General features: G+C 34.9%; 1 protein-coding gene across 8 annotated transcripts in view; it reads right to left on the minus strand.

The window, feature by feature from the left end:
- The window catches only part of LOC132706806 (synaptotagmin-7), a 327,009-nt gene that overhangs the window by 75,285 nt on the left and 231,977 nt on the right, over window positions 1–19,747 (minus strand). For 2 of the 8 annotated variants that reach the window (XM_060678366.1, XM_060678362.1), the window contains exon 1: window positions 15,947–16,115. The exons of the other annotated variants lie outside the window; for them this stretch is intronic. In XM_060678366.1, the coding sequence (XP_060534349.1) occupies window positions 15,947–15,996 (50 nt within the window). In that variant the 5' untranslated portion in view covers window positions 15,997–16,115. Of the gene's footprint in view, window positions 1–15,946; window positions 16,116–19,747 lie in introns of those variants that run through there. 8 annotated transcript variants of the gene reach the window in all.

Raw genomic sequence — 19,747 nt, forward strand, 5'->3', positions numbered from 1 at the left:
TTGAATCAATTTTTTTTTTGCATTTCAGCCCCTTTTTAATAAAAAGGATAATTTTATATTTATAATGAGGAGTTTTTATGTTAAAAAAAAAACTCTTTGCGTATTTAAAAACGTTTTTATTTGATGTCGTCGCGACCTAGAAACATGATCGATCGCGGCACGCCACTGACGAGCAGTCAATAACGGCTAATGGATGCGGTTCGGATGTCTCGCGAGTGCACTCAAAGTATATAGACGGCATACGCTCTCAAATTAACGTCTGTCCGTAATAAATTTCACAAACCGTCGCTGTACTCAAAGTTGGACGATATTAAATGCCGCGGTTCTCAAAAATCCCGACATAATTAACTGTGGGTGCGTTTCCCGTTGATACCCGAGACGATTTTCCACGAAAATCCCGAGAGAAATTACGCGCGATAGAAGTCGATCATTTAAATATGTACCTAGGTTAGTGTTTCGCTGCGGAGAAATGAACGATTCGAATAAGAATTCCCCGAAGAAGCCACCGACGCGCCCGCCCCCCACACCGTTTGAAAAATTTTAATGAATTTCCGGTTCCGTCGAAACGAAACCCCTTATTTATTCTGCAAATTTCGCGGGTTTAATTGAAATTCCTGTCTTTTCTTGACAAAAACACCCCCAACTCAGGTAAATCGACGGGTGTTGCTTTTGAGCAAGGGGTTTTATTATAATTCCTTGTCATCTCACTTATAGCAAGTGTTGCTAGTACGCTAATTCCATAGAAAATATTATCTCAGTAAGATGGAACGGTAAGAGTCTAAGAAAAAAAATGTTTTTCAAATATTATTTTCATATTATTCTCTTGTGTGATGCAAAATTAAATACTTTCCCTGTACTGGCGGTTATCTTATTATTTCATATTTTCCATCAAAAGTCCACTGAAACCAAAAGTTCTTTCTAGTCAAAATCAGACACCCAAATTTAAAAGAAAGTTTTGAATTTTTAGCATAATTTTGGTAATTTTCGCGTGCTGAATCTGATTCTAAGGTTATAAATGTAAAATTTACATACGCTGTAATTTTCGAGGAGTAGAGATACTCCAAAAACTGCAGTTGCATTTTTGAGGGTTTGGATTGGATGAATTTCACAAATAGGCTATTTAGCATACTCGTGTTAAATTTAAATTAGACCTAGAAACAGAATTGATAAGACTGTCAGTTGGACATATTCGATAGTATAGACCGTTTTACCAGATATTCATTTTATTTACAGTTATTGTTTGCCGCCGTGCGGGGTACAAAAACCTTTTTTCCACAGGACGACAACCACATAGGCGAGTATTTTTTTTAATTCATAGAAACTTCTCAAATAATAATAAAACCCCTGGATAGGACATTTCTCGTCACATCGACATTTTTCTACTAATGACTTCGGAAAGAACAAGTTTCCCCGTTATGTTCCAGTTTTGTGATCTAAGTAAATAAATTTTTCTACTCCCGTCTGTAAAATACCTAATTACACACCGATCTACCGTGCGGGAAGCGTCACTTTACCACGTCAGTTTCGTTTCCCCAATCGGGTGTTTTCGGAGATATTTCCCACGCTCTGAATTTTGACGTTTATCAATTCTGACAGTCATGTCAGTGAATGTATTCGTGTTGTTTTGCGAAAATGTACAGAAAAAGTAACGGTCGTAGAAAAAGTAACTCACTCGTTTATTAAACACTCGCTCCGCTCATGTCAAATAAACTCGAGAGTCAAGTACCGTTTATCGCACTTGTTGCATAACATACTATTTTAGCATGGTGGAATGATACAAATACATCCACACCATCTAAAAGTATAGAATTTAAGACCCGCCTACTTTCCAAATCGTTTCGAATTTTGCCAGTGGATTGACAACCATAAAGAAATTTTGGAAACAATTTGATGGCCTCATTATTCAACACTTTCGAGAGATAAAGTTTATTACACTCACATTTATGGAGAAGTGAAGAACACATTTTCAACGTAGGTTTTCTATAAATACTACGTTAATAGGTCCTTTTATTTCTTCAAATAAGATTAAATGTTTACCTAAATTTCCTTACTAATGGATGGATTCTTAGAGATTCCTTAATGTACTCGTCTTTGAGCATGATGAAGCTGCAACTCACAGACAGTGAAAAGGAAAATCACTAATCGTGCAAAACCTGTTCGTCACAATAATAAGAAAGGCTAATTAATCGACTAATCAATTAAAATGGTATATATAAGTTTTGGAAGCGATCTGTATTTGGCAAATTGGTATTCGAACTCGTACAATCCTGCGCATTAAAATATAGAAATGGATATTATTTTTCTCCATAAAATTCATTTCATCCAACAGTTTTATTACATGAAGTTATCATCTTCAGCGTGTCTAAAACTGATAATAAAATGTGCTAATTCAAGTTTTATTCAAGTACCTAGACTGGACCAGAACTTCATAATCCTTAGTCCATCGTACTTATGAATTTTATGACGAAATATCCTTTCGTTGTTCTTATTTAATGAACTTCATCAAAATTGATAAACGTTTTTGTATAAAACTAATTTTTTTGTGACTGATCGGGTGCATTTTTAAATATGAGACTTATTTTTAAGCACGTTTCCTTGTAATTTGTGATGTTTATCAACAATTAGTTTGTTTTTACTTACTGCATTATAAATCGTGAATAATAATTTATTTTTGAATGAATACCACCGAATAACGGTTTCTTTCGATACTTTTCTCAAAACGACTCAATACGTTTCTACAAAAAAAAACTCGATTTAATAGATAAATCTGCATTAAATGCAAATGGAGCAGGGCGTTTATAATAAAGAGCAAACTCTCTTGTACGTGAAAGAACCTCGCCGCGGAGCGCCCGAATCCTCTATTAATCCGGTAGAAAATCCGGCGACAGTTTTATGGAAAATCCAATGTATAAATTTGCATTACATTTACGGGGCAGAAAGTCGCAATTTGGATGCGCTTAGATCGGGAAATGAAGCCAAATTTAAAATTCAAAGTGACAGATTTGTGTTCTATTGATAATTTATTGTAACATTACCCCGAGTCTACAAATTAATTAAGCGACAGCTATACATGTTGCGAAGTACGAACGCTTGACGTGCACTTGCCACAACAGTGTGCATTTTACACAAAACGTCCAAAAAAGGATAATAGCCAACTAAGTTTTGTAATGTGTGATATCGATAATATTTCAGAGCTTAAGTCATCGGCGATTCAATAGTACATTATGCAAGACGTGTGGTAAACGGAATTTGAGTCATAAGTTTATTTGGCACGTGCGGAGCGCAGCGGAGCGAGTGTTTAATAAACGAATGACTTAAGAAGTTTACCAAACGTGTTGCATACTATATTTTTTCTACGACCGTTAGATTTTGAGTACATTTTTGCAAAACAACACGAATACATTCACTGACATGACCGTCAGAATTGACAAACGTCAAAATTCAAGCCGTGCGGTAAAAACTTCGAAAGCTCCCAAACCTGCGCGGTAATATGCTGCAATTTTTTTTTTAATGAACGACAACTATGTATCATTCTAGGGCTTATAATAGGAATGACCAAAGTATTTCAACGTATTTGTGTAATAATAATATTTATCAAATATGATATTTTCGTGAACAAATTCAAAAGTTATCAAGTGATTGAAGTAATATAGATAACATTTATTGTAAAATTGGCATGACTTTTCATCACACCGCACTGTAGATAAATCTCTTAACCTAGAATCCCAAATTTTTATTGTTCAGTTTTATCCCGAGTTAAAGAAACATTTTAAAATTTACCGATAATATGAAGGAATTTGCATATTATTTAGTAGAAACTTTTTTGAAATAGGAGCACAATTTAAAATGCAAATAAATTTGTTTTAAAAAAATGATCATTTGGTTATAACGTGTATGTGATAGCTATAACAGATAAAAACAATTTAATATACTATGATTAAGACTCAACACAGTTTTCCTTAAAAAATTGGCCCAAATTGCATTTACAAATACAACTTTTAAATTAGGACCAGTTTTTAGTAGGCGGTAAAATATACATACCGAAAACAATATATCTTTTCTACTTCCGTCGGTAAAATACCTAATTACGCACCGATCTAGTGTGCAGCAAGCGTCACTTTACTACGTTCAGTTTAGCTTCCCACGAATCGGAGACACTTTGGACAATTACGGGATTTTAGCGCACGCTCTGAATTTTGACATTTGTCAATTCTGACAGTCATGTCAGTGAATGTAGTCGTGTTGTTTTGCGAAAATGTTCCTAAAAACTAACGGTGGTAGAAAAAGTATAGTATGGAACACGTTAGGTAAAATTTTAATTCACTCGTTTATTAAACATTCGCTTCGCCGTTTACCGCACTTGTTGCATAATATACTATAATCGAACTAAATGGAGAATATCTTTCTAACGTACAAATTATCTGTTCTCAAAATTTTCCAAAAAAAAAAACCAACAAAATAGGACATAAAAGTTACAGCATGTCGAGAACTAACCTTAAATCCTGTATCTCTCTAATGAGCTAAATTTTAGTGTAGCATATTTCGCTCAATACAATTATTGTCACAAGTTTAATCTTGGACGATGGAATAATCAGTGTGGAGTAATCCTCACAAAACATATTAGTGCATTTTTGAAAAAGCACATACGGTAAGGTGGGACAAGTTGACGTACGGGGCAAGATGATGAATTAAATTTTGATGAAAATCAAAAGCAGAAAGCGGTACCGGAATCTGGTCGAGACTTAGTCATAGCTTAAAAAGAGAGGTAGCACTATTTTCACTACATTCGAATTTATACTTGAAATTTTGTTTACTGGTTAGTCGTTATATTAATACTGTGCAGTAAAGTAAAGGTTTTGTAGAAAAACTGACGTGAAGGCTTTTCCCAATTGATGCTTATTTTATTGTTTTTATTTAGAACGATTTAATTATAAATTGTCCTGCGGCAAGTTGACGGGGGTAAGTTGACGAACTTATCATCCTGCCTCATGGAGTTTTTCTTAACATATTTTTTTGCAGATGGTGGGTAACTATAAGAGAAAAACTGAACGCCGGTCGTGATAGAAAGTTTAACTGCTGCCATGTATGCTTTCGAAAAGGAAAATATGGTAGTTAATAGAGACAGCGTAGTGTACGAGATGCCTGAAGCAAAACTGCAGTGATACGTTAAAAAAAATACTGAAAACGAAATGTTACTATAAACCGCAAGCAGGTTTAAACGTACTGTTACAGAAGCACAAGACGCTGAACTAACAAACTATATAAATTATTTAAATATTAGAGATGAAAGAAACAACATTTCAAACCAGTTCAACAAAACTCTCAAGCTGGTTGGCACAGACTGCTTAATATCATTTTTTAATCGTGCTTGTTATCATGGCTTAATCGAGTTGAAGTGGTGAGGTTTTGCTTTGATTCGGAAACTTAAAGTAAAACACAATCCAACGCCTGATCGAAAATGCAATGCAGACGAATCAAGTTTGTCCACTGTTCCAACAAACCGGAAAAATTTTTATCTCCAACTGGATGCAAAAGAGTGGCAAATGTGGCTAGAATGCGTCCAGAACTGTTACATGGATGTCCTCCTAATTCCGGTCCGATGGTTTTGTTTAATACCTTCCTCATTTTATAAAATACATCTTTCCTTCAATGCTAATTTAATTGATTGTTGATAATCACTCATCCCAAACATCTTTGGAAGCTATCACCTTGTACAGACAGAATGAAGTGATCATGGTTGGTCTGCCACCCCACCCAAAACATCGATTTGATCCTTCTATAGCCAGACCTGCGACAATTTTTTGGTGAATAATTCCGGTAAAACTATAACAGATAAAGACGTAGTGCAGCTGTTTGGCAAACCGTATTTAATAGCAGCAATTATCAGAACTGCTGTAAACAGCTTCGATAAAATTGGAATGGAACCCTTTGATTTTGACGTTTTTGGGAATGACTTTTGCGTCAGTTAGTGAGCGCATACGTCACCGTTGAAGAACTATTGTCTAGCTACTATGAACCTTTCATCAACATAAATAACAAACTAACAAATTTGGCTGAAATATCTTCAGATTCAGCTAGTTCATACGGTTTGCAAAAATTTTCTGGCCTTGTTAAACTACAAACAGATAAAGATAAGAAAACTAAAGGGGAGCACGCAGTTCAGGAAGATTTGGCTGTTGCAGGTCCATACGATTAGACCTTTACCTAAAATAAATCGACCGGTGCTGAAAGCAGAACGAAGCAAAATGCAACAATATTGACTTCAACTCCCAATAAAGAAAATCTTGAAGGAGACCGAACGAGAAAAAGTGACAAAATGCAGGATAAATGAAGAAAACGTGAAGACATCACGCAAAGAAACATTTTCAGAGAGGCTAAAATAAAACATGGAAACCCCAAAAAATTTGATTTTTTTTATCACAGCTGTGAGGAACCATACACTGACCCTCCAGCAGAAGACTGGATAAAGTGCGATGTCTGCGAAAAATGGGTGGTTTGAAGCCTGGACGACCTATGAGAAGAATGGTGTCTTCATATGTAAACTTTGTAATCGTCATCATGCCCCAATATGTTCGTCATCTTAGTCTACTTTTTTTTTGTTTATGTTTGGTTTTCGTTTGTGATTGGTTCATGAAAAATCAATTAAATATTCTAGTATTCTTACTTTTGAAAGCTTCAAATTATGTGTGATTCATTTTTTAGAGTGTTTTTACCTTAAGCTCTTCAACTTTCGCCACTTTACCCTACCTGAATACTAAAAAAATATGCCCCAAAAATCTTCACGGCAGTTGACCACACTCTCGAAGGCGATTTCTGAGAATCGACCGACAAGAAAATTTAAGGTCACAGCGATTGTTTATTATTTCACTACAGTAAATATATTAAACTGCATTTAGTGGGCAAATTATTAGAGATTGTGGAAACATGATTTTTTCCGCAATATTGCAATTCAAAAACGAGGAGGCCGGCTACATACCTTTTTTGTTTTACGCCTCTAAAACATGATATTTCTAACAAACTAATTATTTTGATCATTGGTATAAAGAAACCATTTACTTCATATACCCGTAGCCATATCTGTTTTTCATCTTATGAACCAGTGAACGGATATGCGTGGAGGGATATGCTTCCCTCTTACTTATGAATTCAATTTGTTTTATAAATTAATTCATGATATTGGAGAACGAACAAATTTGACCATTGTAATGACCACTTTAATATCAATTACTCGGCAAATAAATTGACGAAGTTCTTCATAAATTCGTACAAATAAGGACATTGAGGACTGTGATATTCGAAACATGAGTTGCGATAAATTTCTGTCTAGAAGTCTTAAGTTTATCTTCTGCATTTATCGCATCTCGAAAATTTCATTTTCTCTATCTGAACTTTGACACAACTTTTTTTTCTCAAAATTTTCTTTTGACGACCTGAAAAACGCTTTAAACTGTTCAAGGTCCTTTTTGAATACTTTTTTAAGCCGGTCTTCTCCCCACTTATATTTTCTAGCCAAGGCTGGTCCTTCTCGACACGATAATTTATTGTATAATTGTATTTTGTCTTAAAACTAGATTCCATTTAGCGGAAAAGATTCTTGTTTTTCATTTTTGATTTGCAGGTTCGCGAATTTGGATATTATTATTATTTCCATTTTACTTAACTTTACAATTTATTGTACTCGAAATATCAAATAATAACTTAGACTCAATAGAAGAAAATAATAATAATATAGTATTTTACAAAGAGCTTTTAAATAAGTCTTCTTAAACAATAACCCAGATTAAGACCCTAGGTATACTAAACCCGAATACCAGTTGGTTGGTTATAGAATAATTACTTGTTTTTCTTAAAAAATATTGATGTCAATATTATCAGATACTTTTTTTTAATGCGGTTTCATAACTGTCTCAAGTGTTTTGCTTTGTTATTTTTTTGCCAGTTACGATTATTTACTCTTCAAAATCAAAAGCAGAAATTTTCTATAAGTATTAATATGAAAACCTGACATTTCGTTTGTTGGAAACCTTGCTTAACCCCTAAATATTATGAGTTGGTCATACTGTTAAATGATATTTTGAGACGACAAACAAGTTGAAAAAGCTGGTCAAAAATTGTATAATTCATCCACTATTTCATGAATTTATTGTTAGTGTAAAACCCCTATTATTACTTTTTTCACCGTTTGAGTTGGCTTTAAATAAGTTTTTTATCATCTTATATATTTTTCAAAATTTGACGCTTTTCGGATACCATTTATATTCGTTGCCACCAATAAATTTAGACGATTTTCGAATAAATCGAATTCCAACGATTTACGATCGTTCGGGGAGCCGGAACATTTGTATTTACATCGCTTTACAATTTGACAGGTTTATCGGAAAAATTTTACGGCTAATGGATTAGGTCGATTAATCCCGCGCGCGATTAAAAGTCGGCGGGGGATGAAGGGGGTGCGTTTTTCATTCGCTCGCCGAACATAAAACGCTAATTATAGATGTCGTTTCCGATGTGTATTTACGAAGAAGATGCAGGATGAAATTTACTAAAAATAGCCGATTGACCTATATAGACCCTCCCGAGGGATCGTGAAGCAGAAAATATGCGGGGTTACGCCGCGGAACCATAATTTATTTTATGTATGTACGTCGTTGAACTCTTGTCACTGGTAATGAAGTCTGCTGCAGCAAAGAAAGGCGGCGGTTCGTTAAAAATGGAGGCGAACTAGTGCAATTACGTCGGCGCGTCGTCGAAGAAGTGACGCGTGCCTTGAATTTTGGCGTCAGGTGTGGGGTCGGTAATTTAAATTCGCTCGTATCGTTTTTAAGATTAGGTCATTCGGTTTACGGAAATTATAGGCACACATTCCGTTACATTAATGGACTGTCACATCACCATTCAGCCCAAAAATCGTCGGTTATCAACTCTTTAAAACACCTTACATCTGCTCTTCTCTATTGAACATTCAAATATTAAAACTAAACAAAGAAAATTAGTTCGAAAGCAACCCCACATTTGCCACTATGATCCTTCCTTACATTTAAAGGAAGAAAGGAATACATTGGAGAAACAGGAAAAGACATATATTTTTAAAATTAATAAATTATGTTTAATAAAATCTTTAACACTACTATATGATTTTTCTAGACGAAGTCTTGCACTTTGTTTTAGCTTTGTTTGACAAACATATTTTATTTCATAATTCATTATACAATTCAATAGCATCAATCAGCTGTTTGACGGCGCCTTCACTACCATCTAGGTTAGTTTTGATTAGCAACAACGAAGAAGTCATTTGACTCCAATTCTTTACCTATATTGAAAGATCTATATTCTAGGATTTCATCTAGTACGTCCTTAACATTTATTTGTATTGTAATTTGTAAATTCTAATAATAATTCTAAATACGTTACTTAAAAATTGAAATGTGTATTTTATGACTTTTTACTATGTCAATATTTTCTTTGCTGTAAATTTTTCTATTATAACCACCTGAAATTCCAATTCTCCCACCCTATCTATATGTTGTACACCATCTACCGATTCCTTTTTAATATATTTTTTTAATTGGTTTAGACACCTATCAAACTCTAAACTCATTTGGCATATACGCCCTTTTGTGGTAGGCAGCCGGATCCCAATGTAGCTATATGCTAGCGGCATCTACTTCTTCTATCTTCGTTAGAAAGATGCTAGCCCCTCTTTGGGGATCAGTTTCCGAAGGCATCAATTATAGACAATACATCGTGAAAGTGATTGGACTTTTTTCTACACCAATATTACATTCTTCAATTCAACATTCAATAAAATCACATAACATAACAACAATAACTTCTGATACGGAAAGTCCACTAATTATTCGATGTTTACAGACGATACACCACCGTTGCTTCCAGATTGAGCAAATATAACTTTTTCTTTCGTCTGTCTTGGCCTATGTTTAATAAATTCATACAGTTTGAAAAATAAATAAACAAAAATAAAATATAAAAAAAAAATGAACAAATAAATAAATATAAATTTTTACCGTAGTAGGTTCACTATTTTATCTAACAGCTAATTATCTAATAAACCTACCCAGGAGTCGAATGGGGGAGCTTGGATCAAACCGATTTTAACCATTTGTGCTCGGTTTGAAAGATAATGCAAAGGGATAATTCAATGCGCTCAAATAAAGCCCTAGATTATTTGAGACAGTCCAGTCACATTAAAATCTATAAATAAAAATTGATTTGATTGTATTGGAAAATACTGTAACTCATAATTAATGACAAAAAGCTATAGAATAATGTTAAAGCAAAAATTAAAACTATAAATTATTAAAAATTTTAATGCAAGAATTCCAATGAATGACTAGTATTTGTTGTATTTTTTTCAATTCTATAAAACTATATTATAAATACTTATGTGCCTCAATTTGATAAATCCTAACCTATATTTTGCAACAAAATGCGCAATAATAATTTTGCCTTCATAGCGCAATATATTCTATGGAATTCCCTTACCGTACATACCAATTCTTATCAGAATTTACAACTGACAACTTTGCTACAACACAATAAAATTCTTAAGATACCTTACCTAATTCAAGCTATTAAGAAAAAGTTTGATTTGAAGTACATAGTACTTCAGAGTATTTTTGTCAAATTCGGTCACCTTCCAACCAAATGTGAAAATAGATACAAAGTATGTACTTCTACTAGTATAATTTTTTTTTTACATTTTAAGTAAAGTCTAAATATATGTCGTCCTCTTTAAAAATTAGCGAAAAATAATAAATAATAAAACCGAGAAGTTTGCGATATTTTACGGATTTTTATTAAAAGATTCAAATATATCCAAGAAAATTAAAAATGCTGAAAATATTACTTTGACTAAGTATATCTTCACACAAATAATATTCCCCCATGAAATGTTAATGCATCTTAAAAACACCGAGAGTGTTATAAAGTGCACGAGTAATTATTTTTAATGAATGATGGATCAAATTAACACTTTTTCTCAAATGTCGAAGAGTTTACATGGGGTCACTCCATGGTGAGACGCTTGCGGTCGCCACTGCTATGATGGGAACTCTTTGACAAATCCGTATCAAATCTTAAATCATAGCGGCATAAAGTGCCGTCACAATTGTACTTCGTTCGGATAATACTTTGTTCGGATCGAATTCGTGTGTTATTCCCGAAAGGGGCAAGGGGGGTGGGGGCGAAGTCCAAATATCGGCCCCGTCAAAAATATACGACTGAATTGTTTGCATTTTAATCGGGCCCAAAATGCAAAAACGAATTAAACATTTTTCCGTTGAAATGTGCAGGCACGCGCAAAATTTTATTTTAAACCAGCCCCGGTCCGATATGTTTTGCAACGCTGCGTTTTACGCGGATCGATGCGTCTGTTATTCAAAACGGGATAAAATATGGTTCGTTATGGATGTCGAATAAACAAATTCGCCAGGAATTTGCGCTGTCTGTCCGGGTAAAGGCTTTCCGAAGCACTCTCTTGGACCGCTTCCAGCTGTCTAAATTATAGCGCGGGAGATAATGCGAAGGGCTAATTTTAGACAGTGACGTGCAAAGGTTTCAATTCATTCTTCAAGGTTGCTACACGATTATAAGCTAGACAATTGAGTGATTGTTTAAAGATTTAAATGAGATATTTTAGACTTTTTATTCTGCTTTTTATTTACTTTTTTACAAGCACTATATACTAGGGCTACATTAATGCGTAGGTATTGTTTACAGTTGGGTACACAGTAAAAATGGTTTTCAATGTATAACGAGGGCTTGTTGGAACACTTCAAATTTTGCTGCTGTTTTGTTGATTGTATTCCAATGTTGCACGGCCATCAATTTCTTGAACCTCAATAGCCTCTACATTCGCAAGATATCTTATATATGAGTTCTTCATCTCACTTAAAGAATTGTGGTGTTTATGTTGTATTGTTTACCTATTACTATTAACGTTTCGGCGAGACTTTTGATGCGGAGGAATGTTCAGCGTAGGTTCGTTATCTTTTTCCTCAGTTCCTGGGTCTTTAAAGAACTCTATTTACAAGCTTAGATTTGAAAAACTCCAAAACGAAATCCAAATAATGGCTAAGATACATTCTTAATCTGGAATGACAACAATGAAGAAGTGCAAGGTTTTCTGTCAACATCAACAATCTAAGGCCTTCCATTAAATTTATTAGGAATCCCCACATCGTCACAAAATATGGCATCGTTAGAACCATAGCGGACATAATCTTATTACATATATTAGTACCGAGGATCAAATGTATTGATATATATCAAAGCTTGTAGACATAGTTCTGGCTAGACGCAGGAACCGGTCAAGACGAATCGAAACTGCAGCAAAAGATTACCAACCTACCCTTAATATCCCCTACATCAAAAACCATATCGAAAAAACGATAGGTAAACAAAACACAACAACTCTACCTTCAGTTTGAACAATTCTTCAAGCAATCACCTCACGAGGAACAAACCTTACGGTCATAGCGTCATGAAGAACTCATATATCCGATACTTTGCCTTATTTGCCTTGAATTTTCAGCAGTACCAGCCATATATGATGGGAGACAGTTTGGCAAGTCAAGATCACATTATCATATGGAAGTTGTGTTCTTAGAGCTATTAATTTTTTCAAAGCGTTGTAGTATTGGAGGCATAAATATTTGTGTGTATTGTGACCGAGTATTAATAATATATTGAGTTGTTCGGAAAGTCATTTCATTTTTTTTGGGGAACATGAAAGACAGTTTTCGTATAATGAATAAATATTTTATTAAATTATATATTGGCCATTCTGGTCCAACACCTTTTGCCATCTTTCTGGCAGTAACATAATTCCCCTCTCATAAAAGTTTTGGTCCTTGCTGGCAAAAAACTGGTTCAGCTGGTTTTTGACATCTTCATTTGAGGTAAAGGTTTTGCCATCCAAAAAATTTTGCAGGGACCGGAACAAATAGTAGTCGCAAGGCGCCAGATCTGGAGAATATGGTGGATGTTGCAGTACGTCCCATTCAAGTTGTAAAAGTTTTTGGCGAGTGACCAAACTTGTGTGAGGTCTCGCATTATCCTGGTGGAACACTACACCCTTCCTGTTGATTAATTCGGGCCTCTTCTCTTTAAGTGAATCATTCAATTTGTCCAGTTGATGACAATAGACTTCTGAATTAATCGTTGTATTGTCCGGCAAAAGCTCAAAAAAAAAGATTCCTTTGACATCCCACCAAACGGAGAGCATCACCTTTTTTTGGTGAATATTGGCTTTTGACACGCTTTGAGCCGGTTCATCTTTTCTGCTCCATGACCTCTTGCGTTTAACATTGTTGTATACAACCCATTTTTCGTCCCCAGTAATAATCCGCTTCAAAAATGGATAATTTTCTTGACGTTTGAGGAGCGAATCACACACGTCAACGCGACGACACAAATTTCGCTCCGTAAGGACATGGGACACCCACACATCGAGCTTCGAGGTTAAGCCCATGCCTTTCAAATGGCCATAAACAGTCGAATTCGACAAATTTAATCTCTCACCGATCTCTCGTGTGGTTATTCGCCGATTTGCATCAACTAATGCCTTTATCGCATCTTCGTCAGCTTCGACCGGCCTTCCAGACCGTGGTGCATCTTCGACATCAAAATTGCTGGATCGAATTTTGCAAACCAGTTCTAGCACTGGCGTACTGTTAACACGCCTTCTCCATACACATCCGTCAATTTTTTTCTCGCTTGGACAGCATTTTTACCTTTTCTGAAGTAAAAAAGTAAAATATGACGAAAATGCTGCTTATTGCTCTCCATATTTAAAAGGGCACCAACCAAAAACTACTGCGTAGAATTAATAGAACTTTTTCACACACAAGCCTTGCAATATCAGCTCTCAAGACATATAATGGTTATGCGGCTTAAGTGTGAAGTTGGTTTCGAAAAAACGTAATTAAGTCCTCTGACGGGAAAAAACGAAATGACTTTCCGAACAACCTTATACCATAACGCATTTCAAATCTGTTTCCATCCGCCCCATCAAGCAAACGTCAAACAAAACAAACAAATTTCCGCGTGCCTCTCCCATTAAAACATCGATAAATTCATTCGGCGGCATGCGCAGCATCCCCGCGCTAACAGGTCGTTAACATTTGTTGCACTTGCACGGACGTGCACTCGCACAACGAACCCCGGAGGGGGGCGGCGCGGAAACTTTAGCCGCGCGCGCGAAAGGTGCTGCGGCAAAACGGATGCTGGTACAAAAAACCACTCCCGGGGACGAGGTTGTGAAATTAACGAAACGCTCAACCCTGCCAAAGAAACCGTAACGGCGGAAGTGCACCGGGGGGCGGCAACGATGTGGGTCAGAGGTGAACGACCTCGGCCTATCTCTCGTATCGTGGCAACCCGCCAGCAAAAAAAAAATGCAAACAAATATTGACCTACCACCGGGACTCCCGACATCTCCTATTTCTCTAGATAGATAGGTTGTTATCAGTTCTATAAAAAATACCCATCAGGGATGTAGAGAATGTTTATAACGTACTGAATCTCAGCTGATTCTCCAAATTCAAAATTAGAAGCTTCACTTTCGGAAAATTCTTCTTGGCATTACGATATCTCTTCTTCTCTTCATCTCTTCTACTGCATCCGTACCATGTGTTCTTTCCAGTTACTTTTTTTTCCCTTTATTTTCTCATTTATGTTAAATTCTGTTCTTATATCTGTATTTCCTAGTATGTCCAGATTCGGGCAACATTCAACTCTTATAAGAAATTTCATATCTTGTGCTCGAATTCTGCTTTCTTCTTATTTCGTTGTTGTCCGTGTTTTACTGTCGTATAAGAGGATTGATACAGCTATCGTCAAGTAAATTTACCAATACTATGTCATTTACTCATTGTTCTTGTTTTGACTCAATATTGACAAAAAATGCCATAGCTTTCGTTTTGCTTGCTGGTATCGCATTTTTGACCGTTTTTTTGTAGAGTATACATTTCTCTCTGTTTTGGTTTAAATCTTCTTTAAATCTAAATTTGGTTAAAACTTCCTTGTTTGATATATTTCCGCCAATATCTATGGCAATTTTGGTGTCCATGTGTAAAATTTATTATTATCAAAAATATCTAACTCTCTTCCTACAAAGAATTCTATCTTTATATGAAAATATGGTGGAAGGCGAGGTGAAAACTACCGCACTAATCTTCCCAAAACAACCGTCCATTACTATTATCATGTTGGAATAACGAACTCGAACGACAGGAATTAGGTAAGCAGAAGGTACGAACAATCCCAAAGTTTCAGAAATATTGTAATCGAAGATCTTCAGAAATCAATGGAAAAATGTGGTGCCAATCTCTAAGAGAATTGTTTCAATCTCTTCAAATAGTTGTAATGTATAGTTATAGGAAACGGGGACGGCTGTGTAAGGAGAAGAAGAAGCCAAACTGAAGGCTTTTTTCTCCTAAAAAAGAAAAATGTCCTACCCTGCTGGCTTTTGCCACCAAGATTCTTTCAGGAAAACGTTTCTCATAGCGGACCTTTTCAATTTCCTTCCGCATAGTTTGCATGTTTCTTATTAAAGCAAATAATTACTGGTTCAAGTACTTCTAGAGCTTCGTCGCAAGAAGACTTTTGTTATTTTCAATTTTCACGTAGTCTCCGGCATAAAGAAATGATTACTTTGTTTTGTATACTCGTAATTCATATAGGTATTTTAGCAACTTTAATGACCATCCCATTGAAGGAAGAAAACACGAAGTGTTACTACGTTGTTCATTGCAGTCACCTTGTCGTCTGGACTGATAGTTTTTCAGAATATCATTTTCCATTTGGTACAATATGAAGCACAAAAAAAAATAAAAATTTTATGCACTCGACCTCAACGTAAATAAAATGTGACGCGAATTTCTGGGGAACGACAGAGAACGCAAAGGGAATCGCAATCATTTACCTCAATATCTGCTCGCAGTTCTGAACCACTCCGGTCATAAAATAATACATGATCGTCGGTTAAAGTCGTTTCATAACCCGAGGAACTTTTCAATAATTCAAAGGCCGCGCGCGGATTCCCGCCTAGTTAGAGTCCCGGAGCGGATATGCGATGCTTCATGCTGCTTCAGGACGAGGACTAAGGACTACTACGGAGTTTCGCGGAGTCGGGAGCGTTCCGCGTTACTCCGGTGCAATAAGCGCGATACGTTGGCGCGCGGAACGCGAGATAAGGCCACCGGCTTCATTGCCCGGATCGGAGGAGATTCGCACAATAAGGGATTCCGGTGGGTTTTCCCGACGCCACACGGCGGTGCCTAAGAAAGGTTAATGCCGGGTATATTACATGGAAATCGATTTATGGGAGTTTATGTTGACCTTATGCTGCTATTTTTTTTGTTAATTGATAATGGCAAGAAAGGAACAATAAATTACAGGAAAATTTACATTCTACTACGGAAAGTTGTGGAGTAATAAAACCAAATTAGGTATTCAAATGACCTAAAAACTATAGATTATATTATACCCAGAAAGAACTGAAAACGTAGGCAACATCTCATTTGCTTTGATGTTCGCGATATCCGATTGGTTATCTACATCACGTGACGTACCAAAATAGCGAGTGGTACTGGGTTTTTGAGTTTTTTGTAACTTAGTTAAGGTTTCGAAAAGCTTCAATAAAAAAATAAATAAAAGGCAAACGACGGCAGTAATGTGCCAATGTCCGAAATATCGCTTTCCGGCTGTTTAACTGTGTATGCCATAACGCGTCGTCGATTCTGTGCTTGTACACGAGACATATACGAAGAGCAGGAGCAAAATAAATAAGAACTAAAAGTTCAGATTTTATCAAATGTAATATTTACAAAGTACCTGCTACTATATATACCGAAAAAAGACAATAAACCCTTAATTAATGTTGTTGTGAGAATTTAAGTTTAATAATGGAGATGTATTTAAATCTAATTGAACGTTAAGCAATACATTTGAATGCCTCATTTTGTTAATCTTCTTGACTTCCAATAAATTTAATTTTCTACTTTTTGTGGCTGTATATAAAATATTAAAATTGTCGTCCAAATGTGTTTTTCTGTGTTTAAGTTTTAATTAGAATCTAGACTATTTTTTTTAAACGCTCTTTTATGTTAGTGCGTTTCTTGAAGGATCTACCTGTTTGTCCAATATACATTTTAGAACAAGATCCGCATTTCAACCTGTAGACACCTAATTTTTGAGATTTTGGACATTTCGTTTTACCGTTTTTTTAAAATTTTCCTATTTTGTTGTTAGTTCTCAAAGATATTTTTAAATCACATTTTGAAAAATGTTTTTAAACTTTTTCACTGTTGATTTAAATTGTTCGTGTTCTAAATTAGGTTTCGGATAAATTTAGTTTACTGTTGTCTGGATTTGTTTTTTATTTATAATTTTATCGATAATGGACGGATTGTCTGGAAGAAGTCTGAGTACAAAAGAGTGAAATGCAGCCATTTTGTGTGTATAAGGGTGTGTGAAGGTTTATGGTAAATGGAAAAATCTAATTTGTTTTTGCGTAACAAAATGAGACATTCAAATGTATTGCTTAACAATCAGTTAGATTTAAATAACATTAAAAAAGATTTTAATGTCATTTTTCGGTATATAGAGTAGCAGGTAGTTTGTAAAGATTACATTTGATAAAGACATGGTGTTGTCGAAACAATTGTCATGTGAAAATATATAATTTCGTGAATCTGAACTTTTAATAGTTCTTATTTATTTTGTTAAATGGGTTTTCATCAAGTAAAAGCCACCTCAGTTCAATTAGAGTAAGAGTATTAATTTTATTTAGTATTTGATCTGTGTGATGGTTAGACAGTCGCTAGAAAGTTCCATGGAAGACATTAAGTTACGTTTTAATGATGAACTGCAAAAAGTCATAAGTGACATGATCGCAGCAAGATTTTTACAAAAGAAAGATACGACCAAATACTTGCAGAGGTAAAGGCGGTAAAGCCTGTAAAAGCAACTGTGACACCATATCTTCGAAACAAAGACGACGATTAAAAAGGTATGATATTTCAAAAATTAGCAACACGGGAAAGCTAGTTGAAAGGAGGACAGACGAAACAGCCGAACTGCGGTATTTTTGCATGACCCACGAATAATTTGCCATTATTCATTCCGCTCATGTGGGGGCTGGACATAAGAGATTACGAGGTACTTTGAGATACTTTGCTTTCTATAAACAAAACAGAGGAAAGGCAGAAAATAAGGACGAAGATTGTACGCCATGTACACCAATTTCTTATCGTATTATCGTAAAAAAACAATTTTAAATTAAAAAAGTATGGAGAGGAATGCACAGACTTATGTAGCACCATGGACCATAAAACATCGAAAAAGTAAAATTTGTGTACCGTTTAACAAGAGAGAAAGCGTCATGAATGATAATACATACATATAAGCAGATACGTTTTTCCGCTGCGAAAGTAAAACGCTGTGAATTCGCTACCCAAGCAAATTGAGCCGGATAAGTATTTTTTAAACTATATTGTAAAAATGTACAGGGACTAACTAATAAATATCAACTTATCGATTCCGTAACTCAGACTGAATTCTCCACTAAAGTTGTCATCATCTTGTGAAACAAAAATACCAATTTTCAAAAAGTCAACAAATGAAATTAAAAAGAAAATATGATATAAATTCCCATCCGACTTTTCCAAACATTGTAATGAACACGGATTGGCTTAGTGACATTGACCGAACTTATAACGTTAATTTAATATTTCAAAATTTGTTGATAAATTTTTCAATAAATAATAACTTTCACTCCCTTAGATACTGCTTGTGTGTACTTAAAATAAAAAAGTGAATTTTCCATCGAATTACACTTTTGGAGTCTTTATCAATCGCATAATCTTATTTTATGAAATCATGTAGTAAACTTTAAATAATAATCTTTTTTACTACGAATTGTTGGAACATCTTTTTATTGGCGTGATACAATATGGCTTAAAAACAAATACTGATCCTTAAACTAGACAAATATATAAAAGCACTACCTTAGGTATATTTCACTTATTCTGTCATTGAAATGTCATGGACTTCTTACTCCGTCGGAATAATGAAGAGCTATATGATAAGGTAAAGTAAGATGGTAAGCGGTCAAAAATGCCAAGAAAGCCTGTTTATTAGTATTAGTATGGCAGAAACTGGCATGGAGCGGAATTGGACGAATTTTTTCATTTTATTACTCTACGCTTCTCTGGAATAGCCTATAACATGCAAATTCGACTATTTAAAGGAAAAAAAGTAAAAAGAGGGACGAGGGAGAGAAAATTCCACAGACTGTGATCTTAAAGTATTGTGACTCACCTTGTACGTAGTATTGTAATTTTTAATTTAATTTTAATTACTAATTTTCAGTAATTTTCTACCGCTTTTTTGCTTTATTTTTTTGGCAAAAATTATATTCATTAAATAATTTGCCATAAAAAAGGTATATTTCTTCCAAGTTAAAGAAATTACTGGCTTTAGAGTTATTTGAGGTTTTAGCAACGCTGACCGAATTAATAATTTATTTTAATTAATTTTCATACCCGAGGACGGCAATAATGATTGCTTCAGAAAGAACCATGAAGTAAATTATCGATGCAACCAAAGGAATATGTGGTCTAAAGTATCTGATAATTATTTAATTAATGTTTAATTATTTAAATTTTAATTTAATTAATTTCATTTTATTTTATTTATTTTATCTTTTGAGAAGGCATTTTTG

The sequence above is a fragment of the Cylas formicarius genome, unplaced genomic scaffold (assembly GCF_029955315.1).
Source record: "Cylas formicarius isolate icCylForm1 unplaced genomic scaffold, icCylForm1.1 PGA_scaffold_8__14_contigs__length_24414737, whole genome shotgun sequence".
NCBI lineage: Eukaryota > Metazoa > Arthropoda > Insecta > Coleoptera > Brentidae > Cylas > Cylas formicarius.